The sequence below is a fragment of the Macrosteles quadrilineatus genome, unplaced genomic scaffold (assembly GCF_028750875.1).
Source record: "Macrosteles quadrilineatus isolate MER2022 unplaced genomic scaffold, UCM_ALF_1.0 Scaffold_5__1_contigs__length_97177068, whole genome shotgun sequence".
Taxonomy (NCBI): Eukaryota; Metazoa; Arthropoda; class Insecta; order Hemiptera; family Cicadellidae; genus Macrosteles; species Macrosteles quadrilineatus.
The window spans coordinates 79164718-79189492 of NW_026542598.1; the positions used below are offsets into that span (position 1 = coordinate 79164718).

Here is a 24775-nt window from a genome sequence, read left to right on the forward strand (position 1 = left end):
AGGATTCAGCGTGAAGTTTAATCACGATACATTTTTTTTTAGCTTAGTACAAATCAGCTGATCAGCTGTCAGCTGTTGTTTCAAAGTTAGGGTAAGGTGAAGGGGATGAAATCACTTCCCCTCAAACCGCCTAAATTTTTTGTATTTGACGCCGCTCAAAAAAGAAAAACCAGGAACTCAGGAAACCCAAGATTTTTTATTTAATCGTTATTTTTAATCAATTTACGCTTTCAATATTTAATATGGATTAATTAAGTAACTATATGGAAACTAATAATTTTGATTAAAATAATGATAATACAATTAATTACAGTTTTAAACATAAAGTAAACACTGAATTTTAAAATTAATTGTTTAGTATTGCACCTGCTAGGACTTATATCAAAGGGAATTAATCACAATGTCGGGAATTCCACTTTGTTAACGTTGGCAGCACTGTTTTGACACTTGCCGCTTTGGCGTCAGAGAGAGACAACATCTGTTACCTTCAACAGGGATGTGGGGAACTGTCAATGATATTTTTGATAAATTGTTATGTTAAATTGAGTTTATTATAGTTTGAGTTATGATTTTCGTTTAATTTATAGTCTACATCTGTTTTAACATGTTGGCAAACGACTACACTCTGGAATTGACCAACATCTTCCACACTGGCCAGGTAAGCTATGGAAATGCCTTTACAAATGTCACTTTGACATTATGGTTTAAACTTTTTTACTTTATTTTTATTAGAAACTGATTTTGCCGTAGTTGTTAATTAATTATTTGAGTTTTTCCAGCTAATAAAAAACTATCAACTTTGGTAACTGAAGTATTGTTGTACTTAAAACAATAAATTCATTATAAACATTTTTTATTGAGAGTTTTTTTTGTAAGCTAGTAGTCTTATTTTGCATGTGAATAATGAAAAATAATTATCTATCTTTGAGGTCATGTCACAGATTTAAGGGTTGAAGAGAGTAGACGCAAAACTCTTAAATAAAAATAAATAATGTCAATTAATTGAATGTTCAAAGATTTTTGAAATATTATAAACAACATTAAATTCTTCCTATTAATCTTTTATGGTCTAGTAATTAATTTGCATAGCAAAATTTTCCTGCCTTTTTTAAAAAACAGCGAATTTCCTAAATTTAATGCCTTAAAGTATCAATCACAGTTTTATAATTTGTGAATAAACTTGAAATTAATAATTTTATTAAATATTGGATTACTTAAGTATTAATCTACTGTAGGGATGAGCATCGATCAATCATCAATGAACCGATAACATCTCGCAAAAACATTGATGTTTTCGGGGCTAATACATTGATTTCAGTCAATTTTTTTTAGTTTTTTGTCTTCTCTCTCTGCTGCAATGCTAATTAACCTAAAACTAATACAATTCAGTCATGGAAAACATTGATATTTCAATACTTGGCCAAATATATCGATGTTCTCGACAAAAACATTGGTACTCTACCATCGATGTTTATTTTAGAATAGTTTGACGTTACCTATTGTATTTATTTACTTAATGGTATAATAAATCTCTTGAATCTCTCTCTTGAATCTCTTGAATCTCTCTTGAATCTCTTGAATCTCTTGAATCTCTCTTGAATCGATGTAAAAAACAGAACATATAGAAAAACATTGATGTTTCAAAACATCGACTTTCGATGCTCATCTCTAGTACACTGGTTAAAATTTCTTAGTTGTTTAACCCAATTTAAGCTAATAATGCATTACCTAGCAAAAGCAGGCTACAGTAGAAAGTTGATAATTCAGACGTAACAAATCTGGACCATCAATAATCCAGATTCTTCCCTACCAAGAAATAAAATTTTGTATGCACAAAATTCTTTTCTGTAGAGTACGATGTTAATTTAACACTGTTATGCTAGAAAAATAAGGTTTGTATTACTCGTGTTTTACCAAAGATGTGTATACATTTATGTAACTCATATACTGTCTAGGTTGAGCCAGGGTCCTGTCTTCAGAGATTGTGTGGAAGTGTACAGACAGGATTGATCCTGAAGGATATCTCCTTAGAAGTCCGCGCTGGAGAGGTCCTGGCCATCCTCGGATCCAAAGGTAAGTTCGCTTCCTCGTGAACTGTAGTCTTGCACCAAGTTGATTTGTGTGTGGTCAGTGTTTGATTGTAAATAGAGAAACTGAAATTAAATAAAAAACTAATGAAATCAAATTAAACTGCAGCACTGCAGCATCTTTATCGACCTATTATTTACACAGTTGAGCAAAGGTCATTGAACACAGGGTTTAATTTCTAGAATCTTACCATGAATCAATCCTCGAATTTCTACAGAGCACTAAATAAGAATTTTTATTTAGTGCTCTGTGCTCATTTCACTAATTCCCTTCCTGCTCCTGAAGAGACAATTTTGTACTTCTCAAACTCAAACACAAGTGAAACAAATATTTAGCTGTTAGCTTTGCAATAGTCAATGCTTCCAGTATTTCTTTCCATAGTATTTCCCACTAAATCAAACACTATATAAAACATTTAACATATCCAATTTTACAAATTTAAGTAACCCAACCTAAGATGGGAAAAAATTGTTTTTGTATTTTACTTACAAGATATTTAAAAAATAAATATATCATTTATTTATTTAATTGACATTTCATCAGCCCAAATAGTCTCAAATACTGGAGATACAGCCTGGAACCTATACAATATCTTACAACACTATTCCTTGATATTTCAGGTAGTGGTAAGAGAGCGCTGCTTGAGGTGATATCTCGCCGTAGCCGAGGCCCGACCCGAGGACAGATCCTACTAGATGGAACCCCGATGACACTCAGTCTGTATCAGCGCAGCTGTGGCTATGTCAGTCATCGTACAGACCTCATACCCAGCCTAACTGCGGAGCAGACTCTGCACTACGCAGCCAATCTCACTGTCGGCTCACAGGTAATTACAATGTGTTGTATTACAATATGTTACATGAATTACAATATTTTACATAAGAAGATGTAAGAAACACAGTTATAGGAGCTTAATAGTCTTGTGGTAGAGCTAGAACTTTTGGTTCTTGAAGATTTGAGTTTAAATCTCGCCAATCACCGATTGCTTTTATAGTTATGTAATAATACCGTGACTCTCTAGGCCCAGCAATGTGTAAGTAAAACGGTTCTGGACTAGAGTCTATCACTATTGAATGTGAAGGTAGTTCATAAAATAAATTAAATATTGTTATCGAATTGGATAGAGAAAATGTATTCAGTGAAGTGTGGCACTATCTTGTGGTATAAAGAAGACATTTCCGAGCTTTTTCACATTGTCAAGATAATTATAAATAAAATTATCAATATCATTTACCCTACTATAACAACATTTTCAAGCAGGGACATCTGTTTAATTTAACAATGTATCATACAAAAATTTACATAAACCACAACATCAGCTGATATTTCTCGATTCACAGAGAATACATTTTTCCATGTTAAGAGTTTTCTTCGATAGGAATCACAAGTAATATCGCCTCCAACATTTTAGGTATCCTTAAAATTGGTTTTTAATTAATTAATCTGTCACTCTAATTTATATATGTACATTTTCAATTACTTCTTTCCAAAAGTTGGGGTGCTTTGGACGTATTACTTGTTCTCTTATGGGGTGTTAGCATCTCAAATTAACATCAGTGGTTTTACGTTCACATTGATGTTTTTTGTTCTTTTCATACTGAAATAATTTGAATCTTTAAAACTATATCTAAGGCTCCTGGATGAAACATAGCATGGCCGCGTTAAGGGTCAGTGGAGCCCTGGGCAAACCCAAAAGCAGTACCCCCTTTTTTCCTAGTGCGGGCAGGCGGTTGTTAGGGGATGCCCAGTGCCCCTGGGCCTGGGCATACTCATTCTGCCCGTTTATAAAAGCGGGCCTGAAACTTAGATGCAAAACACATATGGTAGCACAGTTTTGAACAAATGTTTGATAATATGTAATGGTGACAGGTATCAGGCTATGTCAGGAGTTCAAGGGTTCGAGGGGTGTTGGCAGACCTGGCGTTGAGTCAGGTGGCTCGACGCAATGTTGCCAACCTCACCACTAGTGAGCATCGCAGACTTGTAGTTGGCATGCAGCTCATCAAGGATCCTGGTAACAAGCTTTGATTGATGTAACACAAATCAGCTGATTGTTTTCTCTTGTTTGAAATTAGAGCTTTTGAAATATTTATTTCCTGAAAATAGCTACTAAAGAGCATAATCATTGACTTTTGAGATTGAAAAAGAGTAAAGACCCACCTCTAATGGACCACCTAAAGCTATTTTTAATGAAAAAAATATAGTTTAATATAATAAGCTACTTCACAGAGTGTGTAAGATGCAGGATAAAATTATGTTTCCTATTTTAGTTTTTGTCACAAGGACATTAATGTTATAGTTTACTACTAATCTGTTTAGTTTCACAGTGTTTAAAAGTTTTAACACAAACCAGTGATTAATCAAAATGTCGGTGCCTCAATTCAATCTAAAACTGAATACATTACATTATCTGAAACAAGAGAATGGAATATCTTGTTCTATCCATAGTCGAAAGTAGTAGTTTTTGAATATTTTCATACAACATATGTAATGGTTTTGCTTATTTATATTAAATATTTTTAAGGTTATGGCACTAACATAAATTTCAAAATGTTTTTCGATTTAGTGCTTTTCATTGTTTTTGTCACAAGTTGGTATTCTAATATTGCCTATGTGTGCTTCCTCAAAAAATTTTCAATGTAAAATTCCACGTGTTTTAATTGATAATTTTAAAATTAACAATGAAATAATTCGTATTTTCTATTGATTGGTGTTTTATAAAAAATGTGAGTAAGTACTCAGACTTAATACAGTTTCAGGGAATACTTTGAACTCTATGGATTATATAGTTATGCCTATTTTCATTATGTTTCTCTCATCTAGAAATAACCACAGAGAAGTAAGGTACAGAGGAAACACGCTTACGGGGACGATTGTGCGCTTTAAGCTCTAATATGCTGTGCCGGAAATATACTTGTGACGAGCAAGGCACAGCCCGAGCGGAAAGAACTAAGTGGAAATTCCTATCACAGAGGGCAAAGTGTCTTCCTCCACTGTGAGCGTTGTAGTACATGAGGGCAAGCGGGGTGGTGTTGGACTTTGACTTATAACACCAGCATTAGTGCTATGAGTAGACGTCACCTAAGAGTCCCATTGAATTTTTACTCTGCACCTTACTTCTCTAAAACATAACTCTTTTGAAAACAAGTTTTCGGTGGACACACACAAATACAATACGGATACAGCAAAAATTAGCAGAATATCTAATTTTAGATGCAAATTAGAAAGAATTAATCCATCCTGTCAATTTCCACATTCCAACTCTATTTCATTTTGTAAGGGAACAATCCTACCATTCTGTACTCATAAAAAATATTTTTTTTATTCCATCTACTCCGTCATTTCAACCATGTCTAAACTGGTTGCAGCATTACTTCTCCTGGACGAACCCACAGCAGACCTGGATCCACTGGCGACGTACCTGATTGTGTCGATGTTGTCGTCACACGCACGACGCCGCGGTCGCATTGTCATCCTCACCATGGAGAAGCCCCGCTCCGATGTGTTTCCGTTCCTGGACCGCGCGGCGTACCTCTGTCTTGGAGACTTGGTATACGCAGGACCTACGAGGCTCATGCTGGAATACTTCAGAACCATCGGCTTCCCTTGCCCTCAACTTGAGAATCCGTTGATGTATTATTGTAAGTGCTTTTGTAACTTATTTTTACTTAGAAAAGTTTGTGTTAATTCCTAGCTTCGTTGTCTAGAATACTTCTAAAAAAGTTGATTGTGACTTGATGAAGTATAGACAACTATACGTTTAATTTTGTTGAAAAGTTTGAAAACACATTTTTTATATGGATAAAAACAAGCAAACCCTATAACTTATTTTGGGAGAATACACACTAGTTTTTAAGGTGTTGTTACCAAAACAAGTTGTGAAAAAAACTTAAACGTTGTCTTTTATTAGGTATGTAAGTAAATAGCAAGATAATTTTACTCCATCTTAAACATTTTAATTTCTTTTCCAGTGTGTCTTTCAACGGTGGATCGAAGGTCTCGAGAGCGTTTCATTGAGTCCAACACGCAGATCATCGCGCTAGTAGAGAAATTCAAATTGGAAGGTGCAGTGTACAGACGAAGCTCCGCCGGCGGAGTCAGCCACGTGGTCATGGGGGGTGACGGGGGACCCCGTCATAAACTTCCTTTTACAGCGTTTGGAAAACCTTCTGGTCTACGAGTTGGGTTTACTTTGTATCAGTAAGTAAAACCTCTTATCATTATAATTAATTAAGAGTCCTAGTTTTACTTTAAATGGAAACAATAGCTTTTAAATTTTTTTGCTAGTTTAATCTATACTAGATAATCGACAAATTTTAGAATTGTTTTTGAAACATTAAATTTGAATTAATTTTCAGTAAGTAGTTGATAGCTGTAACGTTTTGTCACAGATGTTATATTATTTTACTTGTGTTATATATTCAGATTCAGATTGATATCAGTTAATGTAATAGGTACTAAGTTTTAAGGTACAAAAGGCCAATATATAATTTTTTCATACCTATTTTGTACCTTAAAATTTAGTATTACATTATATTAATATGCCAATATCTCCAATATAAGTTTTTCAGTTCGAGTTCAACTTTCTACAAGTTTTAATTCCTCGGTTATTACTGTGTTCTATGATAAGTACCTACTCAAATATATATTTTGTTGTTTTATTTCACAATTAAAAATATTGTTCTAAATTTTTGAGAATCATAACTAAACAATATTTATAGTTTTACTTAAATCAAATCTTAGATTTATAGTTTAATATTTTTCGTTTTGAAAATGTAGGTATGTCTAGTACGATTTTCAACTTATCAAAACATCTCCTTTCCTCATAATAAAATGGTAGACTATTTATATGTTTTGTAAAAATGATTTCATCCTATAAACAATTATCCATATCTTCACAATTCGATGTTGATTGTAGGAGAATGCTGGCTTCAGTTTTTAACCTTTCTTCCATCGCAGCTGTTCACCTGATGCTGAGACTATTGCTGATGCCTTGTTGTTCAGCATTGCTCTTCCTGTTTTATCAAAACATCCAGGTGGGTTATTCTAAAGTTATGAACAAATTTGAATTTTTTTTAAACTAAAAATTGCTGTAATTTGTTAACTTAATGTGTATCCATCAAAGAATTTAGTATGGTACCTGAGTTTAAGGTTCAAACTAACCTGTATTGTTTTCATAGAAGTTAAAATCTTATTTCTGTTTGGTTTCAGGACAATCCGTGGACGTTTGTGTCTCGCAACGGTTTGCTGTTTAACAGTCTGCTTTGCATGTATCTCTGCTCCATCATAACCACTGCCACAACATGTGAGTTACTCAAAAGAATCAATAATTGTTTGGAAACAATACTTCTCAGTGAGATTGTTATAGGCAGTGCTCGATCTGGGGGGAACGTGGCGGAACGGAGTTCCGGTATCTCTCTTTCAGAAAGATAAGAATATTGGTATAAGGTTCTAATCATATTAAATAGGTTACTGTTCCTGCACCTCATTTTTTACGAATTGAGCATTGATTATAGGTTGTTATAGTTTATTGCAAAACTAACAATATTAAATTACCATTTTTAGCCTGTATGCGGGAGTTAGATGTTTGTGTCACCCTATAAGTACATTTCACTATCTTGTGTAGCATCTTCAGGGGTGTCTTCTTATCCTATTTTCGTATCACCAACACTATTGTCTGTATATTTACAAATACTTACAATATCGCAGTCAGGTCGAGCAAATAACACGACGACGGACCAGGGTTGCCACCTGTCCTGATTCTGCCAGGACAGTCCCGATTTCGGTTCCTTATGCCCGCATTTAAGCCTATGTTAATCCGGAGGGAGGGGGGCCATGCCCCGATTTTTCCCTTACCTAAGGTGGTAACCCTGCGACAGACACACGTTGGAGTCATCTATGCAGAAAAATCTTTCTTCCTCTATTTCATTTCTTGTAGGTTCTAGAAGTGACGAAATTTGGGGTGATCTAGGACTGAGGGTAGGGACTTTTCTTGTTTATGGTCGGATGTGTGTTCCGTAGTGAGGCCAGTTTGTTGCTGTATTTCCAGGTTTGTTAGTTTAAATGTTGTAGATTAATTTGAAAAATATAGAGCTGATGACATTATTTTTGTTTAGGAGGGTGTTCCATCCAGTAATACTAAGGCCCGGTTCACACGAGTGACTTATCCAGCTGACTTGCGTTGACTAGCATTCCTCGTGACCCGGCGATACACCGGTTCACACGAGTGACAAGTCCACGGACTAGATGAAAATATCGATATCAAAACCACTCGGATCCATCACTGGCGCACAATGAGAACAAAGGAAAGAATGTGAGCTGCAGCGCGACTACCGATCGGAACGCTCCCATAAGGATACGTGTACTGCTACGCCACTAGAGCTCTAGAGCGGGTGACTGGGTAGCTGCGATGAGTTGCGACACTTGACTGGGAAGGGGACGATGGTTTGCGACACCAAGCTCGAATGCAGCTCGATCGCCGTCACCCTACGCTCGTATGAACGGCTCCATTTGATCCTGTGGTCTGCTACCTAGTCCGGCTTACCTTGTCACAGCCTAGTCAGCTAGATAAGTTGCTAGGTATATGTTTTTATATTTGGTAACTTTCTTTTTCTTTTACTAATTTTTTTGAGTGGGAATTGTTTAGAATCGTGAGGGAATCAGGAAAAGTTAGTTGGGTTTTGACTTAGGTGTTTGGCTCACATTGATGTAGGAGGAAAATCCTGTTCTGATTAAAACCATCATGATTTACAATCATGATCCAGTAAGTTGTTCTCTGTGTTATTTTATTGAAACAGCTGATCTCTACAGCTGATTCTGTTCCAGATGGCGTATATCGGACGAGATATTACCAAGAGGCACAGGAGGGAGTGTATTCAGGTCCGCTATTCCTGCTCTCCTATTGGCTCTTCTCTCTCCCCTTCTCTCTGATCACAGTGGCTGCTGGCTCAAGGATATTATTTGAGTGAGAATTAATTACATTAACATTTTTTTATCACTGCCTTTACAAAAAACCCATTTTTTATCCTTCTCGTTTTTATTAAAAATTTGCCCTGATTCATGCATTACAAAAATGCATTCCAAAAATTAATTCGTAACAGTTCCTTTTCCTTATAATCCTCTATCCTCGTCATATTCAACAGATGCAATGATTACCGGAGAAATTACAAGTCATTTGATATTGAGGCATCAGGCCTATGGTAATGAAAAACTTCTATTAAGTGGATTGACGGTGTTTAAGGCAATAAATACCTGTAATTTAAGCTAATCAAGTACCACCCTGGAAGAAAGAATCAGGCTTTGCCTATACTTTTGGTGACGACTACTTAGGAACATAGATTCTCACATTATTGTTTATTTGCAGGGTGACAGGTATGGAGACAACCAAGGACTGGTGCTTGTTCGCTGCTGTGTTGTGGGCTTGCTACTTGCTGGCCGAGCAGCAGACGGTCGCCCTCATGATGGTAGTCTACAGCTCATTCACCGCAGCGCTAGCGAGTCTCTATATCAGCCTTGTGTGTCTCGTGTTTGCCAGTGGAGCTCTGCGGTGAGTGTAGAATTTGTATTTGCTAACACATAAGTCAAAGCATAGTTTTTAACAGGTTGTTTTTGAGTTCAATGGAAAATCAGTTGAGATTGGAAATTTTTTTAAAAGTTTTTCTACAGAGGTCAGCAACCCAGCCGTTATTGTAATGGCTCTTCTGAAACCCTAGTTGAACACTACCAAAAACTGATCCGATTTTACACACAACTTTACAATAGCAACAAACCATTGTTAACTAACCATTTGATCCAGTTCGTATAGAGGTCTCTCAGACTGGTTGGTTTACCTCACCTACGGGACACAGGCTCGTTACGCTGGCGCGTTTCTAAGCAGTCAGCTGTTCAGCCACGTCGGCGGCGTCACACAGAACTGCACTTCTGCAGACGACAGCACCAAAGACTTGTGGAGGTTGGTAAAACTGGTTTAAACGCACATTATTTGTCATACTGCAGGGAAAACAGCTGTTTTTAATTCTCGCGTTGCAGACTAAATTAGTTTTACCCTGAGGTAAAAAACATTTTTATAACTACCACGATAAACACCATTTTGTTGATTAAACGAGTTTGAAATGAAAAATCATTCTAGAAGTAGGAGTTGTGGAGTAATTCCTAATGCATCTAAATAACAGTAACAGGGGTTTGTTTTTATAGAAAAAATAGGTAGATGTAAGTATAAGATAAACTTTTGTTGGCTTATTCAAAGGCAAAATAATGTACAACCTTTAAGTGTTATTTTTTTTTTCAAAGAATGGTACAGTATGAATACTACCACTTGTCTTTCATTCATATTTGGGTTAAAAATCCGCCTCATATGTCTCCATCATGTTATAATAGTGATACATTTATACATCACGGGTCTTTTACAGTTTGACTTGCCGCTACCCCGACGGAGCCTCCTATATCACCGAAAGGTACGGACGAGACAGCTCCGAGTTTCATCTTTCTGACATTATCGACACAGAGTTCAACTTGAGCATCGCTTTCGCATTCCCCGTCTCGCTTGCTATTGCTAACTGTCTACTCTACCTCGTCCCACTGCCTGCCTTTACAAAGGCCAAGTTCAGAGATTAACATCACTAAGACTATTGACTAATATTATTGTTTTGTGTAAAAAAAGTTTATAATTTATTAATATTAAAGTATTTTAAGCTATTTGTGTTCTTAGTGTGTCCTAGTTCAACCCTTTGAGTTAGGAAGGAAGATGTATAAGACACTGATAGTAAGTTTGACTATTGATACAACTAGACATTCCACCCCCATGTTAAAGTTGTTGCCAGTTTTTAAAATCAAAATTGTCCTAGTTGATGTGAGCCACCTACAGATTGTACTGATCTATATTACTTATTTCTGTCAACTACACAAACTTTTTGCCAAGTCAAACTGATGAATGACTTGAGAGCTAATAGCAGCTGTTATGTCCCGTCAACTATCATTTCAACTTGGATTTTTATGATCTGCTCAATCAGATTTCTTGAAACCCTAGATATTTTCAATCGGCTCACAGCAACAAAAATTCAAACTATTTTAAACATAAAATAGTCACTTATTGTAACAAATGTACTTTATATAAAAAGAGCAATTCTCTTTAACAAATAAGAAAACAGGGCAAAGACAAAATACTTATCACAAATTTTATTTATAACAAATAATACAACTGATACAAAATTGAAAAATATTTGGCAAATTTGCTTACATACTAAAATAAACAAAATAACATGGACGGTACACATAGATACAAAATATTTTTACATTAATTAGACCAGTATGAGGGAGTATGTTTTCTGAACTCTAGTAAATAAACAGTTGTCATACTGGTTAAAGACTATTCATTGACTATAGAAACCAAAAGTAGGAACGTCTCTTGTCTTTGAATATAGAATTTACACAGAAACTATTTTTTGTTGTTAAAATAAAACGTTTTAACTTTTTTTAATAAGTGAATGTGAACTAAAACTTGTTTTAGTTTAAATTTTTGCTTTCCTTTATGGGTTCAAAATGTTTGTGGAAAAAAACATATTGACGGAAGTGTGTTTGTTGTTGGGTTCTGTATCTGATGATGGCATTTTAATGCCGAAACAGCTGTAATCTACAGAAACTACAGAGCTGTGACGAGGTATTTATATTATAGTCATCAATTCAGCTCAGGGGCTAAACCATGTCTATTGAAAAAAACATAGTTAACGAACACTGTACTTTGCAAGTTATTACTGGAAATAAAACAAAGAGTATAACTAGCACAACTTAAGTATGGTTATTTTGATTGGGAATCTATTTTTTGGTGTCTATAGTCGATTATACTCTTATTCGTTAAAACCATCAATGTACACATTTCAACAAGATAAACCTATTACACATAAAGTCTACGACTATGGCGGTATGAAGACTTACTGTAAGAATGTAAAAAAAGTATTTTTTGAAACCTTTATAATCAATTTAAAAAATTATATTAGTTGTTTAATTTTACTTTAAGTTGTGACAATTCAATCGATATTTACTTAGTTCCAATAATTGTAAAGATTTTAAACTATGTGGCTTTAATCGTAAATTAAAAAATATATGTACTGTATTTCCAAATTTAAAAAATGAATAACTTAAGCATTTTGTAAACACAACATAAATGGGTAAAATAATTGGGAGTAAGTCAGCACTGAAATAGGAAAAAATACAAATTTATAGAAATATGATATGCCTAATAGTGTTGGATAAAAATTAACTAAGCTAAAAACTGCACCCTCACAAACTGATCTTTAAACTTAGATTGTAGTTGAATTATGTTCATATAAATATTTACATTTTATATACAAGTCTTTTATAATAATACTTTAGACTTTACAGTACCTTAAGTAACAAGGGTTCTGGGATAAGAATGGTTTAAAATCCATTGTCAAGCGATATAAAATTGACTAATTTTCTTTAAAATGTATGAGCTTTATAGAGCCTTATTCTTGTTAGTACAATTGACCATTGAAACTGAAGAATGAACTATCTCAATGTCCTTAAATTGTGCGAATTTATCAGGAAGTGAATGGTGAATTATTTTATAATAAATTATACCCTTTCGGCATTCAAACTTAAAAATTTTTTAGGCATCCAACAAGGCAAAGAATAATTTATAACCTATAAGAAAAATAAATCAATTTCAGTATCATCAGTCAATGGTACCAAAGAAGCAAAAACTTCAGTATTTATATTTGATTTTGAAGATTCTTCTATGTTTAAATATTTAGTTTATCAATTAGCCACAAATAATAAATATAAAGCTATATTGGCTTGAGCTTAACTACCATTAAGATTTCCTTTATACTATACTAAAAATAGTTTTCCTTTCTAAGTCCATTGTTTGGCACATAGTACAATCATTGCCCAAAAAATATTATAGTTGAGATTCATTCACAAGACTAGTAAAGTTTAGTGTATGATTTGACCCGTAGACCAGAAGTGAAATTCATGACAAAGTCATAATGATATACAAATCAGTTTGTTTTGACTGTGGATACTAAATCATTCATTACAGTATTATCCATTAAATTTAAATTTTCAATGTTATACAGTTCGTAATAGACAATGTTTTTGACATATAACAAATAACATTCAGTATGAAAGTCCCACATTTCACATGAAGTATCTTTACGACAGAACATAAACACATTTCTAAGTAAGCTTGTAATCATTTACTTTGATTTTGTATCCAGAACTAAAAAAAAAACTGTTGATGATACACACAAACACTGTTGTCAATTAAAATGTCAAAAGTATCACAATTTATATAAGACGACAACAGAGTAAAAATGAGAATCATATTTTGACCTTCAGATTTGTAGGTTAAAGAAATCTTAGTTCTGTCATAGAGAAGATTTGATTGTTTCAAAGGCAATTCACACAATGTCTCATCTTCATGCTCTAAGAACTTTGATGACATTCAGTTGGCTACATTGTATTTCTCAGTTGTCTTTATCTTTTGCTGTCAACGGTTGGTCACACTGGTCAATGAACAATGTCGTTCCTCTTGAAGGAATTTCTGCGTAATCTCGTCCTGTAGAACACAATTTGCTGCTGACTTCGGTTGCTCTTTTGCTGCAACAATAAATTTCATGTTACGTTTTTGTCCATCTTTAAGTAAATTTAATTGTGTTTTTTTAATTTTAGTCACTTACAGCTGCCTTAAAAGGGCCACACTATAACCATGGTTTTGGGTTCTTCTAATACAGCTGTTGCACTAATTCATTATGGAGCCTCTGCACAATGTTTATGTTTACACGTTTGTTATTACGGTACTGATATTACCATGGCTATAGGCACCGGCCAGTGCAATGTTTGCGTCACACCAACATAGGACAACATAGGACATAGGGTCTTGTAGGGGCTGTGCTAAAACACTTTTAACAGGGGATGAATTAACTGTTCAGAGATATTCTGCATACAAAGAACTGACAAAATCAGAGAGATAGGCCATATACTTTTTCTAAAAAGGTACCTTACCTTAGCATTACAGAGATAGGGATTCCGCCTCCCCTAAAGTATATTTGTTTCATTTCAAATTACAAACTCTCGGATTCGTATAGTTTGAATGTCGAATGGTTCGGACTGTCAACAGTGTATACCTATATCACTCATGACAGGCATTCAATCACGGCATAAACACACTGGCTTTGTCCATAGATACATAAACAAACAAATCAACCTGTTTGTCTTACTAATGCTCAAAATTGAACGATGTTTTGCGGAACACACAAACTATTGTTGTAGGCAACAGAAAATTATCCAAAATTTCATAAATAACTACGTAATGCTAGAACTTACTCTCTCGCCATGATGTCCTTGGTTTCCTCGACTTTGACAGTGCTGACGTACAAGTGGTCGTTGCACCAGAGGAAGCAGATGGATCTCGGCTGCAGGACGTCCATGTCGTACTCCCAATACAGATCAACCTTGCGTACAGGCCCGATGTTGTCTACATGCGTCACGACAAAACTACGAGAAGTCCCATGTTGGAACTTCTCGTATCCGCTGTAAGGAAAGGAAATTTAGTCTGAGTTGTTTTTGTTTGTGTGATAATATAGGTATACATGAGCTGGTATGTAAAAAAGCATCGTTAGTAAGATTAGAAGGTGGAAAATAATGATGTGTTGGTTCAATTCGTTTTTGGTATTGGTACCAGTTTTTGATCTAAATTGATTTTCTTTTCTTGGTACAAATACTATTGGTACTTAAGAAATAATTCTCATTTTAAAAGGTACAAGCTGAGAAATAATACCCATTTTAAAAGGTAGAAGCTGCAAACTTTTACATCTTTATACAACATACTTATATTGTAAAAATATGTTGGCCACACACAAATGACCATCTAATCCTATCTATGGTTTGACGGAAGGTACCTGGGAGTGAGATCGAGGTTGCGTATGATGTTGTTGTCGCTATGCAGCGTCACTTTCATATATCCCTGGACCCACGACTCTGCCTTGGGTGGCTTGGCGAGATCTACCGTCACCCGGTAATGGTATCCTGTTAGGGAAACTTATCATCAGTTTACAAGAAATTTAAAAAATTGGGAACTAAACTACAATCTCTCATCAATTACTCATCTTTCTACCTTTAAACCCTTGAGCTGCGTCAGCTAATACATCGGAGATGAGAGTGATATAACCAAGCTCTTACTTATCTATGCAAGTTTGTGCAACTAAACACAAACAGCGAATGCTGCACCCTGGAAGTCATAAGTTTAAAACTACTACCCTTGGTCTTTGGAATGACCAGTACTGTTAGTGTGCTAAACCATTAGGTCTGGTAAATGCTCAAAGCGGTCTAAGCAGAGGTGTTGTCTCCCCGGCTGCACTAAAATAAACAGCTGAGTGGACATGTGGATTCTTTTTTTAGTGGCAAAATCAGGAATTTTGCTTCTTTTAGTCCAGTCAAGGAATGAGGTGTAGAGTGCGTGAGCAGGTAACTAAGCGATTCCTTCAGAAACTTGTTCAGGGGGCTTAGGGTGTTAACATACCAAAAGTCCTGACTCCTAGGTGGTGAGCCAGTGGGTGGAGGGGGGTAAAAGGGGGGGGGGAGAAAGATACGCATTTTGGGTTTTTCGATTATATCTCGAAAACTATCAACTTTTTGTATACTACAGTAAATTATAAAATTGAAGAAGATTAAATTTTCTACAAGAAAAGTACATAATGTGTTTATTTTGGTTCAACAGATTACGAGTTATAACTTATTTAATTGATATCTTATTAAAATCTCCTTCCATAAGAAATACATGTAAATTAGTATGCGAAATGGGGCGAATGCTATCCGCCCAAAGGAAATATAAATGATATTCTGGAAATCTTGACAAAATTTCCAGTAATTTGACACTTCAATCATTAAAATTGATCCAAAATTAAGGCGAGGGCGAGGTAACAAAATGTCGAGTTTTGGTGTTTTTTTATTGGAAATACAAAAAAAACCTTAAATCATCCCATTTTTAAACGCTCTCCCTCGCTTTAATTTTTGACAAAATTTCATGATTAAAGTGTCAAATTACTGGAAATTTTGTCAAGATTTCCAGAATATCAGTTATATTTCCTTTGGGCGGACAGGATTCGCCCCATTTCGAATACTAATTTACATGTATTTCTTATGGAAGGAGTATTTTAATAAGATATCAATTAAATAAGTTATAACTCGTAATCTGTTGAACCAAAATAAACACATTATGTACTTTTCTTGTAGAAAATTTAATCTTCTTCAATTTTATGATTTACTATAGTATACAAAAAGTTGATAGTTTTCGAGATATAATCAAAAAACACAAAATGCGTACCTTTTTCCCCCCTCCACCCCCTGGCTCACCACCTAGGAGTCAGGACTTTTGGTATGTTAACACCCTAAGCCCCCTGAACAAGTTTCTGAAGGAATCGCTTAGTTATCTGCTCACGCACTCTACACCTACTTTTGGATCATTCATTGACTGGACTATTTTGTATAGTCTTTAAGGTGTGTGCCTCCACCAACAACTTTGTCATTTAAAATAGCTTGGATTTTTACATTATAAGATGAGACACAGAGAAGTGAGGTAAAGGAAACATTCAATGGTACACCTACGTTGTGTCTAGCTTAGACGCTTGTGTCTAAGGCAAAGTCCCGCCCCCCCCTCGCCCTCATGTACTACTACGTTTAATGAGGGGGAGCGAGCTGGTCTAGTGGTTAGAGCGCTGGACTTTTGTTCCAGAGATCCAGGGTTCAAATCCCGCCAAATCACCAATGGATTTTATCGATGTGATAATGCCGCAACCTTAAGTTCTAGCCTGAAGCAATGTGAAAAACAATTCCGGGCTCGTACCTAGCGTCCTAAGACAAAAAAAGAGCTGAAAGCTGGGTATTGCTCCCATCATCAAGTTTCCTCTGTACCTTACTTCTCTATGGATGAGGGAAAACATAATCAAAATAAACTAAGAATGACTAAATAATCCACGGAGTTGAAAGGGTTAAAGTATTTTTTACAGTATATTTTTTGTATCACTTGAAAACAAATAAGTTTGAAAACTTACGACAGTAAGGCTCCTTCTTGCCCGTCATGACAAAGTACTTTGAGCCTGCAGGTGCGTGGTTGGGCTTCTGTACGTTGAGGCCCATCACTGCACATCCTGTGGCGTTCTCATTACAAGAGAAACATCGGCCCTGGAACAATTGGGTTATTTAGATTGAAAATACTTTACCAAGAGGTAGGGTCCCTGTATGTAAAGTGTAGGTGAAAACATCAGTTGTAATTTAGTGTGGTTACAAGATAGCATTTTTGTTTGAGTTCTACACTATTAAAAGTTATGACGTTAATTTTAGTTAAAGATATTTTGGGTTCACTATCGGCATTGGAGTTGAAATGTGTTATTTGAGTTTTTGACGTGAATAGGATAAGATAAATATATATAAAATTTCTTTCCTTTTGGTGGAATAATATTTTCATCTTTGATTGAACCGTGATAAATTTAAAAATGTAATATAAATGCTAAAAAACATATTAACTTTGTTGGTTTGGTAAACTGTGACAAATTTTGTTGACAGCTCCATTACCAAATCCGATCCAATTTTTGAAAATTATAAAAATTATTTGTCTTATTTGTTATAAGAAAATAAAACCAACACAACTAAAATGCAGCATTCAAGATTCCAACTCGACATACCTGCAAGAACTGTTGATAGGAAGGACAGCGATGTGCGACGTAGGGACAGTGGCTGTTGATCGACTCGGTGAACAGTTTGATTGCTCGGATGTGGTTGCACGCGACCAGCACCCGCGATGCCTCCTCTATTCCCTCTTTGATGACGGTGAGTGGCAACGGCGGAGTGTCTCCGAGGTCACAGCCGGGCTGCTCCTTGCCGTTGTTAGGGTAGAAGTCTACGTGGCCGCACGGCTCACTCATGCCATAACCTAGAAGTAGAATTACATAGTATATTTCTGTGAAGCTCATGTTTGGTGATGGTAAGTTCACATGCTACATAATATGCAGTCATCCACTGGTGCAATAATCTATGTGTGATAAATTGAATTCTCCAACACTCCGTTTGAACAATATACATTAAGTTTCATAATTAGGAAACACAGGAGAATATGGTCAAGATATTTTAACCATTCTCTACACTGCAGCTTAATAACCTACTTTCCCATGTCGTATGCAAGCGGAAACTCAAGCTTAAAGGGTCATTTACTGGTACACTCTTAGTACATCTGCTGTAGTATGCTGTCTATTTTGGCAACAACGATCACAAGTACTGTGTTTATAAGTTACCATAAAGGGTTAAACTGATCTAATTAGGGTTCCAAGTCACCAGAATAAAGAAACTTGGGATTAAATTCCAGGACTGTAACTGTCAAGTCAAAATTAACACAGAATGAATACAACTGAGTACACACCATTCAAACAGATGTTATTTCAAACAGTAGTAAGTTGTTTAAAGTAAGTAAGCACATTTTAATTAGACAATGGGCGCGTTCTGGGAACATGTATCGGTGCACCGGTGCAGATTAACCGGTGACTTATTCACCGGTACCGCCGTACCGCCCCGGGGCAAGATTCTTGGTATCCCAGAACGGTTATTCACCGGTTTACGGTACACATCGTATTACACATCATGATTTACACATTCACCTATTTTTACTTTATAATATTTAAACCAAACAAACTTGTCCTTACAGAATAAATTATTTGAAAATTATTCACTTAGTACGTAATTTAACGACCTCATAGAATAAATTATTCACTCATTACGCAACATAACCTATAAAACTGATGAACATTATTCGATGGACCCGCCATCTTGCCGTAGCTGCATGCTGTTGTCGTTGTCCAAGCAACTGACCAATCAGAAGCCGCCGGTGTATTATGCACCGTACAATTTCTCCGGTGCATAAATCTTGCACCGGTGGAGGAAAAAGAGGAAATAGCTGTCTGCTAGGTTAACTCACCGGTCTCCCAGAACGACACATTTTTTGCACCGGGGCAACACCGGTGCACCGGTGCATGTTCCCAGAACGCGCTCAGTAAGTCAGTTAATTGTCATAACAGTACATGCAACAATGTGAATTAATAAACTTATGGTTTAACAACGTAAACATAACCAAATAGTTAGTAAATTAGTTAGTAAAGTAGTATTGTTAGTAAATGTTAGTCACAGGCAGAGTTAGTGTTTACATCCAGTATTAGTAGAATAAGTAGGTAATCAAGCATGGATTATGCTGTTGGTAGTTTGGTATGAACATGCATCTAGGAAAGCAGTTCCATTAGAATGCATGTTTGACATGAACGTACCGATGGACGGCAAAGTGACGGAAGGTAGAGGTCGTTGAGTGTTGCGAATCCAACTTTCTGTAAATGAACACTTGTTAGTCCTTTTGTAAAAAGTTCTTCTATGACCGAACTGTACTTGGTCCCATATACTAATATGGCTTATGCTCATTTTTGGTTAACTAAAACCTCTAGAAAAAATATAAATTGATTAGAATTAGGCAAAATTAGCATGGCAAGTTTAACTTACTCTCCAGATACTTGAGTCTTGGTAAAGTGTGTGAGTCATTAAAAGAAAGTTTATTGTTTTATTTTTATCATTTAATCAATCATGTCTTATCTTATGTTTTGTGATTTTGTATAAGTACTTCCTGAAAACAATACCAAATACCACTTACAACACAATAATTAATTTCATCTAAAGGAGATAAATTAGCGTAAACATTTGTTCCTCGAAAGTTTCACTTTAAAACCCCCACAGAGAAATTACAGCTCACACAATACACACATACCACATAAAAGTTAATGTATAGTAAACTGATCGAAACATTGAAATAACAATCAGAGATGACATAGCAATGATTTGCTCTCTCAAATAATTTTGCCATGAACAGGATAGGATGACATTTAATAGTACAGTAGAACGGTAGTCGATAGAACGAGCCCGGGATTGTTTTTCACAATAATTCAGGCTAGACCTAGGGGTTGCGGCATTATCACTTAGAAAAAATCCATTGGTGATTTGGCGGGATTTGAACCCGCGACCTCAGGGACCGAAGTCCCAAGCTCTAACCACTACACACCATCTCGCTCCTCCAAAGAATTTATAGTAGAGATGTAAGTTGATAAGTTTGTTTATTTTTCTCAAGTTTTATTCATTAAATTTGTTTGCTTTATCTCGTGTTTTAAATACTCCCTGTGTATAAGCGTCCAATATACTCCCTATAGTTCAACATTTTGATAGTTTGACACCCCCTTAGTCCACAAAGCATTGAACTTTCAATTTTTTACTGTAACAAGACCCACACAAAACGCTTGTTTTGGTCCTCCTCCCACAAAAATGTTAGGGAACCCCAACAGAGTTTTAAAAAACAAGTAAGGTTCTAACATAAATATAAAATACATATCAAACCTACTGACCGAGTAGGAAGATCGATGAGCCGTCAGTGTGGATCACATCGACGAGCTGAGCGTCGCTGGGATCGAGTCGCACCTGAGCAGGCATTCCCTGGAAGTAAGGCTCAGCTGGGTCCAGGCCAGTGATACGGCCCAGCCCGGCCACCCTCTCACCAGCATAGCCCGCTGTGTGTGCGCCCAGACTGTGACCTATGATGTGAACCTCCTTCGGCTTCAACCCGTACTTGTCCTGTGTAACAAAGATATACACTGTCTCATTTCAATCAATTTATTTAAGTTTTATTATACACACGCTCTAGTGTTTTTTCCTCAAATTATCATTGTCCTAGTCCTAATCTTGGAAGAAGGTTTTGACGGTTAGGCTCTGGACCAAGATGCTATTTGTTGTCTGAGTTCTGATCAATAAATTAAAGCCAAAGTACGAATCAAAATATATAAGAAAATAAACGGTAATAGCAATCTGACACATACATTCTTCTATTAGCTTGTCGACAACCCCCCTTATAAAAGCTATAAAATTAATATATAAAATAATATATAAATTAATTAATATTTATATAAAATTTATTCCCTTATAAAATTTGGCAAGCGGTAACTATGGCGTAACTAGGGCTTATAACTTTTATGAGGCAAATCACAAAAGTTAACCCAAATTGCTTGAGCTGTTGTTGTAAAAATGTGATCTGACCATTATTTGATGGGTTTTTATGGGAAAATCAACATAAAAAAGTTTAAAACGTGAAAAGATTCCTGAAGTTACCATGAGTTGGTAGGCTACCAACACACCAAATGTCATAAAAATCGGACCACAGGTGTAGTCTGTAGCTCTGTACAGATTCACACATACATGTACTTTGGAAACCACTTTTTTGGGTTTAGGGGGACCCAAAACATATATTGCCACCCAAAACTCAAACATGAAAATTTTTACGACAATACTTCCCCCAAATTCTATCACTATGTGATATCTATTAGGATGAGATCGTAAATAGAACAAATTTTAAACTGTCCCCTTATATCGCGAAACACCCTATGGCAAGTTATAGTGAAAGTTAAGTTCCTTTACAGTCAAAATACACAGTCAAACAAGTCCATTCGTGCTATAAACACATCAACTAATCTATTAATAGATTAGAGTAATTTACCGTGATGTGTAGGGGAGAAGTAATAAACATATAAGAACCTCCTTTAAGAACCTCCATATAAGAAACAAGAAATGTTTGTACCAAATGTGTACTGGATTTGATTGAAATTTGAAGCTTTCTCAGTGGTTGAAGATTTGTGGCCCTAATTTGGAAGCCATCCAGAGCCAGAATAATTATACCTCACATTGAAGGGTTTATGAAAACCTCTAGTCTCTCTTACAAAACTTCTCGTAGTCACTAACGTCGGTTGCAATCACAAGACAATAATTTACCTTGAGGTGGTTGATGAAGTGAGCAATTTCCAACCCCACCAGTCTGGTGTTGGCCGTAGCCTGTGTGTAAAGAGGCAAGGAACCTCCGGCCCAGTCTACTACGATCACGTTCCAGTCAGAATGCTTCAGTAGCTCTCGTCTCATCTCCTGCAGACAGCACAGTTTGTAGAAAACAACTTGTTAAGTGCTTAACTAATTAATCCGTTGAGCTCAAAAAGATTTGTAAAAAAACAACACAACCAAAAATCAACCTACAACTATCCATTCAAGTATCATAAAAAAATTTTAAACTGTTAACTGTTAGCTGCTGTTTAGTGATAGCTTTAACTATGTCTCAGCTCAGCTATAGCTATAGCAGTAGAGCCATTTACTGCAATCTAAAACTCAAGTTTTAACTACTAAACTTGGGCTTTTAGTGGACCAGTATTGTTAAAGTGGTTGACGGTTATGTTTGATCAACTTGGAACAGCTATCGCTTGCATTTATGAACTCGATAGTTTTTCAACTTCTTTAGGTGCATTATTTGGGGCTTTTAAAGTATTTTTTATAACAGGGAAAGATACAAAGTGATGGATAAAATATTAAAGTGTCAATTCAACTATACTTTGTTCACAAATATTTAGGCAGTTTCAGAGGAAGAAATCTATATCCTCCACTGCATACCTTTAAAAATAATAGCTCAACAGCTGATGTTTGCAAAAATATAAATCAGCTGTGCTATATAAGTAAAAAAAAGTTGTGGGGGAACTTCGCCTCAAGCCTCAAACCACCTAAATTTTGTGAATGGAGTATAATAGTTGAACTTAGTTATTTATTTTGACACGCACCTTACCTACAACAAACCAATTATATATGTATTATATTTTAGAATGGTAAAAGCAATGGAGACTTAAGAATCAATGACAGAATATTGTTCAAGCTGGATTTTCCAGCAAATTAGAAATCCATGAGATTAAAGACAATATTGTCTGTGTCTGGATTTTATTTAAACACTTACAAAGGTAAAAATATGTCTTGATCATGATAAAAATATACACTTAGAAACATAACTTTTATTTTCTCTATGTAACTTTAACACCCACCTTCACCCAGCTGCTAAGAGGTGTGTCAATAAATCCGTGGACGATGAACTTAGTCTGTTTCTTAGCGTCAAAATTGGACTTCTGGATTGTCTTGTCTGCATTGGCTCGCAGAGTCTGGCCCTAAAATAAATTTAACTCTTTATTGATGATTGAAATAACAAGAACGACAACATAAAGCAGTAAAAGACAAAACTCGTCACACTACAAAGTGAACAAAGAAGAGTAAGTGTGACTTCTGAAGAAGAAAGAAAACTACGGTTCTACCAGATGAAAACGTACTAGGGAAACACAACCAAAGACAAGAAAAAAGAAGAAATCTTCTCATTAAAAAAATGTGGGTGGTCCAAGGCTGGCCATAAAATGTCAATAAATTAAAAGAGCAAAATAATCTAAAAAATATCAGAGCGTTTAAACTTCTAAGTCTCTAACAAAAGGCATAACAAATTAAAATTGTCTAAAAAAAAGGTCACTCTCCTGTTCAACTTGAGGATGATTAAACTGTCCAATCAATATCTTTAAATCATTCAGTTTTAAACTTGTTGAGGTAAAAACCAAATCATTGTCAGCTGTGAGTTTTGAACAAACAAAAAGCTACTAAATCTTTCTCAGGATTTTAACCAGCTACCTTTTGATTGGTAAACAATATTTACATTTTCATTCTCCAACTCCTAAACCTAGGGCTACACTCACTTCCAACGGGTTCTTGCGCGTGTAGAGGACAAATCTGGTGTCGATGACTTCTCTCGGCAGGGGGAAGACATTGAGAGGTCTGTAGATGAGGTGGTACCAGTCTCGAGTGATGTTGAGACAACCGAGCTCGTCATAGCAGCGAGTCTCTCCTTCAACTGGAACAAGCAAGAAAATATTTGTTACAACTCAATAAATCAAACAATCTTTATAACGTAAAAACAGTTTGGTACCAGAATTATCTGAAAAATCACTGTAAATAAGCTAAAACTATTAATTGAAGCAAAAACCTATAAAGGCTAACCTATAAGTTTGGGGAGCAAGCTCCTCTAGGGTTAGAGCATAGATAAAAGGAGTATGGTTTGCTAGGAGCTACAAAGCCTGAGGTCCTGGGTTCAAATCCCACCAATCACTAATGGATTTTATCAATTTCATGATGCCGCGATCCTCTAGAACTAGCCTGAAGTAATATGGAAAACAATTTCGGGCTAGATCCTATAGCGTCCTAGGATGGGAAGGTGGGACATAAAAAAATAATAACAACATTTAAAAAAGAATTTATCAAGTTTGGTTTTAATACAACAAAATTAAAATGAATAACTACAAAACTTTTTATCAGAAGATTAATCCAGCTAGTTGAAAATTTTTATGCATAACATAAAAGAAAACATGTGAAAATCAAAGCAGATACGGTACATTTTTTTGCCTTAGTTTGATTTTTGATACCGGTACACAAAATTGTTGAACAGAGTGGAATACTGATAAAATTAAAAACCTTTTTAATAATTTTAAATTTGACTAGGCCTAGATTTTTATTTTATTTTAATGTTTATGAAAGTTGGTGTAAATTTGTTTCATACACAGCTGGTATTTTTTTGTAATCTCCAAATCGTACTGCTCTACCAACCGATGTGATATTTTGTAAAGTGTATATGAACGCTGTTACCTATTGAAATTTTACCATTGATATAAAATATAATTAGGTCTAAACCAATGAAGAGACACGGTGAATATTTTTATTTGACAAAAAACTTTCTTTACCAGGCATTATAAATCTGGAATTA

At 35.5% G+C, this 24775-nt stretch overlaps 2 protein-coding genes across 5 annotated transcripts in view; one reads left to right on the forward strand and one right to left on the reverse strand.

The window, feature by feature from the left end:
• Positions 1–470: 470 nt before the first annotated feature.
• On the forward strand, positions 471–10782 carry LOC128994517 (ATP-binding cassette sub-family G member 5-like). The gene is made up of 12 exons (XM_054419127.1): positions 471–658; positions 1956–2073; positions 2709–2914; positions 3958–4102; positions 5457–5729; positions 6060–6288; positions 7007–7124; positions 7300–7393; positions 8914–9052; positions 9452–9634; positions 9884–10039; positions 10497–10782. The coding sequence occupies exons 1-12, from the start codon at positions 605–607 to the stop codon at positions 10699–10701; spliced, it is 1920 nt and encodes a 639-aa protein (XP_054275102.1). The 5' UTR covers positions 471–604; the 3' UTR covers positions 10702–10782.
• Positions 10783–11772: 990 nt separating this feature from the next.
• LOC128995024 (pancreatic triacylglycerol lipase-like) overlaps positions 11773–24775 on the reverse strand; it is a 53880-nt gene continuing 40877 nt past the window's right edge. For 3 of the 4 annotated variants that reach the window (XM_054419891.1, XM_054419892.1, XM_054419893.1), the window contains 10 exons: positions 23715–23869; positions 23025–23144; positions 21943–22089; positions 20529–20754; positions 19413–19469; positions 17787–18034; positions 17157–17286; positions 15006–15132; positions 14431–14637; positions 11773–13704 (listed from right to left, as the gene is read on the reverse strand). In XM_054419891.1, coding sequence (XP_054275866.1) covers positions 13572–13704; positions 14431–14637; positions 15006–15132; positions 17157–17286; positions 17787–18034; positions 19413–19469; positions 20529–20754; positions 21943–22089; positions 23025–23144; positions 23715–23869 — 1550 coding nt within the window. In that variant the 3' untranslated portion in view covers positions 11773–13571. Of the gene's footprint in view, positions 13705–14426; positions 14638–15005; positions 15133–17156; positions 17287–17786; positions 18035–19412; positions 19470–20528; positions 20755–21942; positions 22090–23024; positions 23145–23714; positions 23870–24775 lie in introns of those variants that run through there. The other variant, XM_054419894.1, reaches the window with a different exon arrangement.